The sequence below is a fragment of the Oncorhynchus tshawytscha genome, linkage group LG07 (assembly GCF_018296145.1).
Source record: "Oncorhynchus tshawytscha isolate Ot180627B linkage group LG07, Otsh_v2.0, whole genome shotgun sequence".
NCBI classification, from domain to species: domain Eukaryota; kingdom Metazoa; phylum Chordata; class Actinopteri; order Salmoniformes; family Salmonidae; genus Oncorhynchus; species Oncorhynchus tshawytscha.
Genome location: NC_056435.1, coordinates 1,971,061 through 1,984,376, shown reverse-complemented (window position 1 = coordinate 1,984,376; position 13,316 = coordinate 1,971,061). Strand labels below are relative to the sequence as shown.

The 13,316-nt window shown below is 41.4% G+C and overlaps 1 protein-coding gene across 1 annotated transcript; it reads right to left on the bottom strand.

Moving 5' to 3' along the window:
* Positions 1-286: 286 nt before the first annotated feature.
* On the bottom strand, positions 287-12,284 carry LOC112239500 (insulin-like growth factor-binding protein 5). The gene is made up of 4 exons (XM_042323810.1): positions 11,469-12,284; positions 2,950-3,167; positions 2,715-2,834; positions 287-2,141 (listed from the first exon to the last, which is right to left on the bottom strand). Exons 1-4 carry the CDS (start codon positions 11,800-11,802, stop codon positions 2,004-2,006), a joined length of 810 nt encoding a protein of 269 aa, XP_042179744.1. The 5' UTR covers positions 11,803-12,284; the 3' UTR covers positions 287-2,003.
* Between the last annotated feature and the right edge of the window lie 1,032 nt (positions 12,285-13,316).

Below are 13,316 nucleotides of genomic sequence, written 5' to 3'. Positions count from 1 at the left end.
GTAACTGGATCTTCTGGTAGACAATCATTTGAAGCCAGCAGCAGGTGTATAGGGAACTTGCATTAAGGCTTACAAATAGCCTTGCAAAATTCCGGTAACTTTCCCCAAAATTGGCAGGTTTTCCAGAAATCCTCATTGGAGGATTCTGGATTTCCTGCTTATTCCCTCCTGAATCTGGGAATCTTCCAACTGGGATTTCTGGAAAATCTGGCAATTTTGGGGAAAGATACCGGAACTTTGCAACCCTACTTCCACAGCATAGAGCAAACAAAAGACATAACAAACCTTCCCATACATCAATACATAACTTTATTTAAATAAATGCTTTGTCGTTACAAAAATGACAAGGTTAAAATATATCAATTACACAGTGAATAAATAGATTTGTTAGTAACACTTCACTTAAAGCCAACATGTATTGCATTATTGCATTGTAAGAATTGTCATAAGCATGTATGACCCTGTTATAACGTCTTACCATCGTCTCTGATGGACCCTGACTAAACAGCTATTTTCAGCCTGTTAGTAAATTGCAGCAAAGAAGCATTGTACCGTTTGGCTTTAAGTAAAATGTTACCTATTACTTTCCTACATGCTTTTTTATCACGAATATGGAATGTTTGAGATGTCATGGTCTTTCATACAAGCAAGCTTAAGACTGAGTTGAGAAACCTTTCCAAGTCTCCTATGCATTCTAGTGGCAGGCATAGGCTGTACACACAGCCCCTGTCAAAGCTATTGGCATGTTACCATACCCTGAAAAAAGGGATGTCTATTTCAAGGAATGTCAACAAAATATCTGGCAAATGTTTTGAGCTTCAATAAAATCAGTCTGATTTAACATCATGTTAACAAACGGGACGTAGGATCAAGAAGTATCATCACGGCCTTCCGTGACCAATCTCCACATCCACATACTGATAACCTGGATGTAAATCTGGATTCAAAGTCATGAGAGAGAGAGAGAGAGAGAGAGAGAGAAGGCACTGAGATTTCCATAGAAACCCAAAGAGCCACACCTTTCCAGGGGTCATACAGTAGAGTCCTAGGCAGAAGACTGTGTTGTGGTCAGACAGGAAGCTATGAGAAGTCAATAGAAACGCTGTGCAGCATTTGCATGCGATTTGAGCCTGTGTTGGATTTTTCAAAGCACCTGTACTTTCTTGGCTGTCGTTTATAAACGACAAAACAAGCAAATGACTGTCATGATGTGTTTTTGAGGTGATCTTTTTTATATACTTCACGGAAGGTAAGGCACAATACAGACTACTAAAGGAGAAAGTATAGGAGGCACACACACACACAGTCATTTCATACAGTCACCCATATGACACTATATTGAGACACAACCCATCAGAAGTAGCAGTTGATGGGTTTATTAAGATAGCTACTGTAACTACTCTGCAACAACCTACTGTATACGAGCAGTTACTAGTTCTTAAGACCCTCAACTCAGAACAATCTGGGAGACAAAGTGGAAGAAAGGCGGGACTGAAAAAAGCTCATCTCATCTCATCGCACTCAGAAAGACATATAAGGACATAGACCCAAACTCAGACAATAAAGTACTTTCAGTCACTGAGGTTCTCTTGTAGGGGAAGTGCTCTGAAGGGACAAACATTTGGACCAAGAGAACAGAGTTACGTTTAAATACGACCCCAGATTACTGTGCTCCCCAGTAAAGAGTTCCTGTCAACATCACGATAACAACATACAGTAGGTGAAAAAGATGAGCTTTACTCTTTAGCCTTAACATTTTGTTTAAACAGAATCTAATATAATTTAAATCAGAGAACATTGTTATATGTGCTTCAAAGGGAGGTTATAGGTCATCTCAGTATAGGTAGATGTATAGTTTAAAACCATGTGTATGTACTGTATCTGTGCTCTGCTTTCCTGATTTGATTGGCTTTTGCATATTTTGCATGTACATGTGATTTGCAGGAGTAGGGGTAAAGGGAGGCGGGCCTTGGCTCATGTCAGGTGACCAAATTGGCCATCTCTCATTCGTTTTTGTTGCTGTTGCTCTCCGGGTCTTTGCACTGGATGTCCACTCCACTGTAGTCCGTGCCAGGGAGCTGCACGCCAAAACGGTCCACACACCAACAGATCCCCCGCTTCCGCCCACGTGATGGTTTACACTGCAGGAGGAGAGGAAATAGCAGGGAATAAGATGGAATACAATTAAATGAAATAGGATAGAATAAAATAGGATAGGAATACAATGAAATGAAATAGAATGGGATAGAATAAAACAGAATAGGTTATAATAGAAAGGATAGAATCGGATACAATAGAACAGGAAAGAATCGGATACAATAGAATAGGATAGAATAGAATAGGATAGGATATAATAGTATAAGATAGAATGGAATAAGATAGAATAGGATCAAATTAATAGAATATGATAGAATATAATAGGATACGATAGTATAGGATAGAATAGGATAGGATATAATAGTATAAGATAGAATGGAATAAGATAGAATAGGATCAAATTAATAGAATATGATAGAATATAATAGGATACAATAGTATAGGATAGAATAGGATAGGATATAATAGTATAAGATAGAATGGAATAAGATAGAATAGGATCAAATTAATAGAATATGATAGAATATAATAGGATACAATAGTATAGGATAGAATAGGATCAAATGAATAGAATAGAATAGGATACAATAGTATAGGATAGAATAGTCCATGGGTACCTGCTTGTGCTTGAAGAATCCCTTCTTGTCACAGTTGGGAAGGTATAGGGACAGAGCTAGGACTCTAGATGTGTTTTTCATCCTCTGAATGATCCCATCCAGCTTTCTCCTGCAGGGTCCCTACACACATACAGGGTCATAGTTTAGGGCAAGAATGGCATGTGTGTGTGTGCGTGTGTCTGTGTGTGTGTCTGCGGGTTTGTCTGTGTAAACATTGTATATATGTTCAACTTACAAACTCAGGCTGCAGTTTGTCCAGGGCGAGGGTTGAGTAGTCAAGGCTGCTGACAGAGTGGAGCTTAGCCTGCTGTCTCTTGCGGTCTTTAGCCTGTCTCATGGCCTGAGCCTTGCGGCTGCTGATGTGGTCTCTGGCCCCGTACAGAGGCACCTTGGCCTGGGGCAGCAGGGACTCTGGAACCTCTACTAACATAGCTTCCTCTGGAGAATAACCATCTAGGGAGACAGAGAGTCAGAGAGGATGATGATGGTGGTTGCGGTGGTGGTGAGGAAGAGGAGCAGGAGGAAGAGGAGGTGAAGGGGAGGAGGAAGAGGAGGAGGAGGAAAAAGAGGAGGAAGAGGAGGGGGAGGGGAGGAGGAGCAAGAGGAGGAGAAGGAGGAGAAAGAGGAGGAATATGAAGAGGAGGAGGTAGGAAGAGTGGGATACTGTCAAGGTCTTCCACATCGGTGCAGATGAAGGAAAAGAGTTGAAGAGAGGCAGCGTGTTTAGACAGAGCCTCTCCTAACACTAGAAGGAGACCTTGAGGTTTTGCCAATCAAGAAATCTCCAGCTGACTCATACAATGTGTACCTACTTCTCACATGGTCAGTCAGTGGTTAAGGGAGTTATTCGCCACAGTCCATTTACAAGCATTTCTCCATTCTCTTAATCTGATCCTCTTCTCTCTTTCCTCATTCGTTGGCGGAAAAAGTATCCAACTGTCATTCTTGAGTAAAAGTAAAGATACCTTAACAGAAAATGACTTAAGTAAAAGTGACCCAGTAAAATACTACTTGAGTAAAAGTCTAAAAGTATTTGGTTTTAAATATACTTAGGTATCAAAAGTAAAACTGTAAATCATTTCAAATTCCATATATTAAGCAAACCAGACGGCATCATTTGCATTTTAATTTCTTTATGTATGGATAGCCAGGGGCACACTCCAACACATCATTTACAAACAAAGCATTTGTGTTTAGTGAGTCCGTCAGATCAGAGGCAGTAGGGATGACCAGGGATGTTCTCTTGAGAAGTGAGTGAATTGAAGTGGTGGAAAACGTACCCAACTGTCATACTTGAGTAAAAGTAAAGATACCTTTAAAAGTAAAATTCACCCAGTAAAATTGTCCTTGAGTAAAAATCTAAAAGTATTTGGTTTAAAATATACTTAAGTATCAAAAATACAAGTATAAATAATTTCAAATTCCTTGTATTAAGCAAAACAGATTGCAACATTTTTAAAAGTGTTTTTATTTACGGAAAGCCAGAGTCACACTCCAACACTAAGACGTAATTTACAAACAAAGTATTGATGTTTAGTGAGTCTGCCAGATCAGAGACAGTGGGGATGACCAGGGATGTTCAGTTGATAAGTGCATGAATTGGACAATTTTCCTGTCCTGCTAAGCACTCCAAATGTAACGACTTCATTTGGGTGTCAAGGAAAAGGTATGGAGTAAAAAGTACAATATTTTCTTGTATGTAGTGAAGTAAAGGTAAAAGTAGTCAAAAATAGCAATAGTAAAGTAAAGTACAAATGCCCCAAAAATACTTAAGCATTTTACACCACTGCTCCCACCCTCTATCTCACTCTCTCCTGCCTCTCTTCCAACACTCTCTCTTTTTAAACTGGACAACTACAAATATTGTGTACATATTTACTCATTTATGGCGTTGAATTGACTCCATATAATATTTGAAGTGATGAATGCCATGAATCAGTCAATACTGTATGTATACAAGATTTGTTCTGTAGTTGTACGCTGGAGTTGTTGCATGTGAGGTGGAGATTTCCTTTTGCAGAGTCCCTGGCTTGTAGCTGGAGCTAAGAGGGAGCTAAATGTAAACTGTGACATAGCTGGATTAGGGCCAAGACAGTGGTGTGGTCTATCATGACAATGCAACATACCTCTCAAGTCAATGCTTGGCAAATGCAATGGAAGACATTACTTTTAAACTGGGTCATCCAATGAACATACAGCATTCTACACCTCTCACTCTCACTCTCTCTCTCTCTCTCTCCCTCTCTCATTCTCCTCCCCTATCTTCATTTCTCTCTCTACACCTTGTCTGTGAATGACAAATGCGAACAGCTCCTATAAAACTGGCAAGAATCCCTGGGTCTTGCCAAATCCAAATGTCCATATCTCTACATGCATATAGAGTTATATATTATATAAGATATAAATATTATATAAGAGTTATATAATATATAAGAGTTATATATTATGAGAGTTATAAAAGTAATATATTACATAAGAGTTATAAGAGTTATATATTATATACGAGTTATAAGAGTTATATATTATAGATGAGTTATAAGAGTTATAGATTATATAAGAGTTATATAATATATAAGAGTTATAAGAGCTATACATTATATAAGAGTTATATAATATATACGAGTTACAAGACTTATATAATATATAGGGGTTATATATATTATAAGAGTTATATATTATATATACGAGGTATAAGAGTTATATATTATATAAGAGTTATAAGAATTATAAAATATATAAGAGTTGTAAGAGTTACATATTATATAAGAGTTATAAGAGTTATATTTTACATAAGCGTTATAAGAGTTATATATTATATAACAGTTACATAATATATAAAAGTTATAAGAGCTATATATTACATAAGAGTTATTTATTATATACGAGTTATAAGAGTTATATACTATATAAGAGTTAAAAGAGTTATATAATATTTACGAGTTAAAAGAGTTACATATTCTATAAGAGTTATAATAGTTATATATCATATAAGAGTTATAAGACTTATATAATATATAAGAGTTATAAGAGTTACATATTATATAAGAGCTATATAATATCTCAAATGTAACTGTACTGTATTTAGCAGTATGTATATATGAATAGTATGTAAATAGTATTTGTGTTGTCTCTTGGTGTCTTTCCTATAACAGAAGATATTACATTAAGTTCATAATTAAAAAATACAAATAAAATAAGAGTTATATAATATATAAGAGTTATATAATATATAAGAGTTATAAGATTTACATATTATATAACCGTTATCAGAGCTATACATTATATAAGATTTAAAAAATATATAAGAGTTATATGAGCTATATACTACATAAGAGTTATATATTGTAACGGCTTTCTTCTATCTCCTCCTCTGACGAAGAGGTGTAGCAAGGATCGGACCAAAATGCAGCGTGGCTATTGCAATCCATGTTTATTAAATAATAAAGAAACACAAACTTACAAAAAACAATAAACGTAATGTGAAAACCGAAACAGCCCTATCTGGTGCAAACACAAAGACAGGAACAATCACCCACAAAATACACAGTGAAACCCAGGCTACCTACATATGGTTCCCAATCAGAGACAACGAGAATCACCTGACTCTGATTGAGAACCGCCTCAGGCAGCCAAGCCTATGCTAGACACACCCCTAATCAGCCACAATCCCAATGCCTACAAAAACCCCAATACGACAACACAATAAACCCATGTCACACCCTGGCCTGAACAAATAATTAAAGAAAACACAAAATACTAAGACCAAGGCGTGACAGAACCCCCCCCTAAGGTGCGGACCCCCGGACGCACCTCAAAACCATAGGGAGGGTCCGGGTGGGCGTCTGTCCATGGTGGCGGCTCCGGCTCGGGACGTGGACCCCACTCCATAAATGTCTTAGTTCCTCCCCCTTGCGTCCTGGGATAGTCCACCCTCGCCGCCGACCATGACCTCGTAGTCCTCACCCAGAACCCCACTAGACTGAGGGGCAGCTCGTAACTGAGGGGCAGCTCGGGACTGAGGCAGCTCGGGACTGAGGGGAAGCTCGGGACTGAGAGGAAGCTCGGTACTGAGGGGCAGCTCGGGACTGAGGGGCAGCCCGGGACTGAGGGGAAGCCCGGGACTGAGGGGAAGCCCGGGACTGAGGGGAAGCCAGTACTGAGAGGAAGCCCAGTACTGAGAGGAAGCCCAGTACTGAGATGAAGCTCAGGCAGGTAGTTGGCTCCGGCAGATCCTGGCTGGCTGGCGGATCTGGAAGAGTCTGGTTGACTGGCAGATCTGGAAGATCATGGCTGACTGGCAGATCTGGAAGAATCTGGTTGACTGGCAGATCTGGAAGAATCTGGTTGACTGGCGGATCTAGCTGCTCTGGCTGCTCCATGCAGACTGGCAGCTCTGGCTGCTCCATGCAGACTGGCAGCTTTGGCTGCTCCATGCAGACTGGCAGCTCTATGCAGACTGACAGCTCTGGCTGCTCCATGCAAACTGGCAGCTCTGGCTGCTCCATGCAGACTGGCAGCTTTGGCTGCTCCATGCAGACTGGCAGCTCTATGCAGACTGACAGCTCTGGCTGCTCCATGCAAACTGGCAGCTCTGGCTGCTCCATGCAGACTGGCAGCTTTGGCTGCTCCATGCAGACTGGCAGCTCTATGCAGATTGACAGCTCAGGCTGCTCCATGCAGACTGACAGCTCAGGCTGCTCCATGCAGTCTGGCAGCTCAGGCTGCGCTGAACAGGCAGGAGGCTCCGGCAGCGCAGGAGAGGAGACAGGCTCTGGCTGCGCTGAACAGGCGGGAGGCTCCGGCAGCGCTGTAGAGGAGGAAGGCTCTGGCTGTGCTAAACAGGCGGGAGGCTCCGGCAGCGCAGAAGAGGAGAAAGGCTCTGGCTGCGCTAAACAGGCAGGAGACTCCAACAGCGCTGTAGAGAAGGAAGGCTCTGGCTGCGCTGAACAGGCGGGAGACTCCAACAGCGCAGGAAAGGAGGAAAGCGCTGGCTGCGCTGAACAGGCGGGAGACTCCAACAGCGCTGTAGAGAAGGAAGGCTCTGGCTGCGCTGAACAGGCGGGAGACTCCAACAGCGCAGGAGAGGAGGAAAGCGCTGGCTGCGCTGAACAGGCGAGGCGCACTGAAGGCCTGGTGCGTGGTGCTGGAACTGGTGGTACTGAACCGAGGACACGCACAGGAAGCCTGGTGCGGGGAGCTGCTACCGGAGGACTGGTGTGTGGAGGTGGCACTGGATAGACCGGACCGTGCAGGCGCACTGGGGCTCTTTGAGCCTGCACAACCTTACTTGGCTCGATGCCCACTCTAGCCCGGCTAATATGAAGAGCTGGTATGTACCGTACCGGGCTATGCACCCGCACTGGAGACACCGTGCGCACACTAGCATAACACTGTGCCTGCCCGGTCTCTTTAGCCCCCCGGTAAGCACAGGGAGTTTGCGCAGGTCTCCTACCTGGCATCGCCATACTCCCTGTGAGCCCCCCCCAATAAATTTTTGGGGGTGATTCTCAGGCTTCCATCCGCGTCGCCGTGCTGCCTCTTCATACCAGCGCCTCTCCGCTCTCGCCGCCTCCAGTTCTTCTTTGGGGCGTCGATATTCACCAGGCTGTGCACAGGGTCCTTTTCCGTCCAATATCTCTTCCCAAGTCCAGAAGTCCTTTGATCGCTGCTCCTCACGATTAACAGGGAGAGTTGGCTCAGGTCTGACTCCTGACTCTGCCACTCTCTCCCTGAGCCCCCCCCCAATACATTTTTGGGGCTGCTTTTCGGGCTTCCTTGCCAACCGTGTTCCCTCGTATCGTCGGCTCTTATCTCCGGCTGCCTCTGCTCTCCTAAATGCCTCCACCTGTTCCCATGGGAGGCGATCTCTTCCGGCCAGTATCTCCTCCCAAGTGTAACAACCTTTGCCATCCATCACGTCTTCCCATGTCCATTCCTCCTTTCACTGCTCCTGCTATCGCTGCCTGTTACCACGCCGCTCGGTCCGGGTGTGGTGGGTGATTCTGTAACGGCTTTCTTCTATCTCCTCCTCTGACGAAGAGGTGTAGCAAGGATCGGACCAAAATGCAGCGTGGCTATTGCAATCCATGTTTATTAAATAATAAAGAAACACGAACTTACAAAAAAGAATAAACGTAATGTGAAAACCGAAACAGCCCTATCTGGTGCAAACACAAAGACAGGAACAATCACCCACAAAATACACAAAATACACAGTGAAACCCAGGCTACCTAAATATGGTTCCCAATCAGAGACAACGAGAATCACCTGACTCTGATTGAGAACCGCCTCAGGCAGCCAAGCCTATGCTAGACACACCCCTAATCAGCCACAATCCCAATGCCTACAAAAACCCCAATATGACAACACAATAAACCCATGTCACACCCTGGCCTGAACAAATAATTAAAGAAAACACAAAATACTAAGACCAAGGCGTGACATATATTATATAAGAGTTATAAGAATTACACATTATATAAGAGTTATAAGAGTTATATATTATATAACAATTCTAAGAATTATAAAATATATAAGAGTTATAAGAGTTATATATTATATACAAGTTATAAGAGTTATATATTATATAAGGTTTATAAGAGTTATATATTATATAAGTTATAAGAGTTACATATTATATAAGAGTTATAAGAGTTATACAACATATAAGAGTTATAAGAGCTATACATTATATAGGAGTTATATAATATATACGAGTTATAAGAGTTATATATTATAAGAGTTATAAGAGTTATATATTATATACGAGTTATAAGAGTTATATATTGTATAAGAGTTATAAGAATTATATAAGAGTTATAAGAATTATAAAATATCTAAGAGTTGTAAGAGTTACATATTATATAAGAGTTATAAGAGTTATACAACATATAAGAGTTATAAGAGCTATACATTATATAGGAGTTATATAATATATACGAGTTATAAGAGTTATATATTATAAGAGTTATAAGAGTTATATATTATATACGAGTTATAAGAGTTATATATTGTATAAGAGTTATAAGAATTATATAAGAGTTATAAGAATTATAAAATATCTAAGAGTTGTAAGAGTTACATATTATATAAGAGTTATAAGAGTTATATATTATATACGAGTTATAAGAGTTATATATTTTATAAGAGTTATAAGAATAATAAAATATATAAGAGTTGTAAGAGTTACAAATTATATAAGCGTTATAAGAGCTATATATTACAAAATAGTTATAAGAGTTATATGTTATATACAAGTTATAAGAGTTATATACTATATAAGAGTTATAAGAGCTATATATTACGTAAGAGATATATATTATATAAGAGTTAAAAGAGTTATTTAATATATAAGAGTTGTAAGAGTTATATATTATATACGAGTTAAAAGAGTTACATATTATATAAGAGTTATAAGAGTTATATATTATATAAGTGTTATAAGAGTTACATATTATATAAGAGTTAAATATTATAAGAGCTATATAATACATAAGATTTAACTGCACTGTATTTAACAATATGTATATATGAATAGTATGTAAATAGTATTTGTGTTGTCTCTTGGTGTCTTTCCTATAACAGAAGATATTACATTAAATTCATAACATAGGCAGCATAGCCTAGTTTAAAACCCAATCAAGTCCTCACTTCCTAATCTGGCCCTCTCTAATCTTATTAACAGTGTTGCTGACTGAGGGATTCAGTGGGTTATGAAGTATTTCCTGATCTGGGCGAATTTGATTCTCTCGAAATCCCACAGATTAAGTTGTAACTAAAAGACTCCTTATCCCCTTCCTCTCTCTTTCTACCTCCCACTCTCTGTCTTCATCTCTGTCTTCATCTCTCTCTATCTGTCTTGCTCTGTCTTTATCTCTTTCGCTCTCTCCTCCCCCTTGCCCTCTGTCCTCTCTAAATTCTCACACCCTGCAGGAAATGAGAAGAGGTCGTCAATCTTATCTAGCTGCTTGGCTAACACTTTGCTGAATTACTACACAGATTAAAGATGATGGAGGGAGAGATGGAGAGACATAGGAGAAGGAGAGAAGGAGATGGGATTTAAAGGAGAAAGAGTGAGATAGAGAAAGGATATTGGTGAAGGAGGGGAGAGAGAAATTACTTAGGTGAGAAAGAGTTGGAGGAAGAAATCTAACCAGAGAAAGATGTAGAGATTACTTATTGCAGGTGAAGCTGAGGAATGGGGAGGGGGGCATGGCAATGGAGAGAGGGGGGGGGGTTAAGGGGGAGGAGGGTAAAACGCTGATCCCTCTCTCTTCAACACATTTCAGGGGAGAAAATGAAAACTAAAGCTTGGGGGAAACCCTGTGAAAGAACGTGACTCTTGAGAAACCCGCTGACTAAGTGCTAATGCGTCAGACACAGTGACTGTCCCTCAAATAGCCCTCTAAAGAGCTCAGGAGGCTCTAAAATGTTTGTAATGTTGGTAATTCTTCACCTTGTTTCATGTACCAGGCACTAGGTCACTCATACCAAGATGATGCCCTTGAAAACCCCGGATTTTCAGCTCTCAGCTGTGTGTTATCATTCAAACAATCTTGGCAATACATGTGGTATATTTGGAATACACTACAGGGTGTGGTGTTTTTATGTGTGTGTGTGTGTGTGTGTGTGTGTGTCTAACAAATGGGATAATCTGCCGATGTAGTTCCTATAAAGATATATATATATTGAACATTTTAAAGAAATACAAACGGTAAAAAATGATAAATCAGTGAATGAAGACTCATATTTACCCGTGCCTGGATGCAGCGGCTTGTACATCTTCTCGTTGGCGCACACTCCTCTCCCGTGGAGGAGCGCGTGCAGCGGTTTCTCCTCCCCGCTCTTCGGCAGGCATCGGAGCCCGTGCGTGCAAGTCCCCGTGTACACCCCGCACGACTGTCCCTCGGGGAGCGCGCAAGTCAGGCAGCAACCACAGCCAGGCTCCTTCACCAGCTGGCATCCCACCGGTACTGGCGGACACATCGACATAACCTTCTGGTCACACGGTTCGCACGGTACGAACGAGCCCAAACAACCCGACTCGCTTAGGAGAAGCGTTGCCAGGAGTGAAAAACGAATCAGCATATTGTTTCAAATGAAAACGATTACAAACATAAAACAACTATAATTAACTACTATGTGTACTGCATGGAACGCTTGCAATGCTTTCGATCATTGGGGTTTTGGGGCAAAAGTCCTTGAAAGAGTCACCATCCACCGGTGGCCACTGCCTGCGTGCGTAAAAGTCCCTCAATCACTGTATCAAATGCTAAGGTTCCACTCTTCACCCGGGCGAAGTGTCTGCGGCGTCTTTATTGTGTCAAATGTCCAATTATATTCGAGTTTAGATTGTCCACCGCGAAATAACCCGAGTCTTCTCCTTTTGGGCTTTCTAATGTCGTTTTACGCATGCACATCAATTGTCTCCAAATGAAGAAGAAGAAAGCAGGGATTGTCTTGTAGAAGAACCAATCTCTGTAGGCTGTCCTCCCCGCACGTTTTCTGCACATACAGTATAATATGTGGCTTTGAGCTTGCCTTTTTAAAAACTGCCAGAGGCGAATCCTGTAACGATGGGTATATGTCAAACGACGTTGATGGGGGAGGGCGCACTTGTCAACTCCGTGCGGTGCTGTTGATTGTACAGGGCGGGTCCTGACAAGTCCCTGACTTCTACCGCTGGGTACAAGGCGATGCTGAGGGCAAATAAATAAAACCAACTGACTGGGACCACAATGTTTTGGGGTGCTGGATGACCCCTGCATCAATCATGGACATTGACAGGGAATAAATAGGCCTATCTATTTGTAGGCTACAATTTCTCTTTGAAATACACTATTCTGGTGTATTTTCTGGTGTTTTTTTGTAATCAGGTGGGGAGGTGTATTTAAAAATGAATAAAGTAACACTAGTGATCCAGCCTTGAGTTGTATGGACTGATTTTAGGACCAGTGGACAAGACTGTGTCTACATTACAAACGTTATCTGCCTCAAAGCAACATCTGCAACTCTTTGAGGAGATAAAAAGTTGACCAACTGAGGTTAAATATTTGGCAGATGATGTTAGCCCCACCTCTGCAACATGTTTCCTGGAAGCTCTCCCAGCTACACTGGGGTCACTGTGAGCTGTGGTTGTCTGTAATATGACAGCATGTGGTCAAGATAAGCTTATGGTCAGTAAAGTTCGCCAAGGTCGATGTGACCTTCAGTATAGTTCGCCAAGGTCAATGTGGCCTTCAGTATAGTTCGCCAAGGTCGATGTGACCTTGAGTACATTGTGTAGTTGTTGATTTGCCAATGTCAGATCATAACAAGTAGACAAGAGTGTACTTCAGCCAGAAGATGCTATGGCATCTTACTGTGTATTATTATTGTAACATTGCCTGCGTGTGCGCGTGCGCGTGCGGGTGCGTGTGTGTGTGTGGTGTTGCCAAATTTAATCTCCGGTCCTTTCAGCTCCAAGCAATATTAACCCATTCTCTGCTTGCCTTCTTTCTTTCTCTCTTTCTTTCTCTCTTTCTTTCTCTCTCTCTCTCTTTGACCCCTAACCGCCCCCTCTTCTCCCCCTCTCTCCTCCCTGCTCTCTCGTTCCGTCTGGA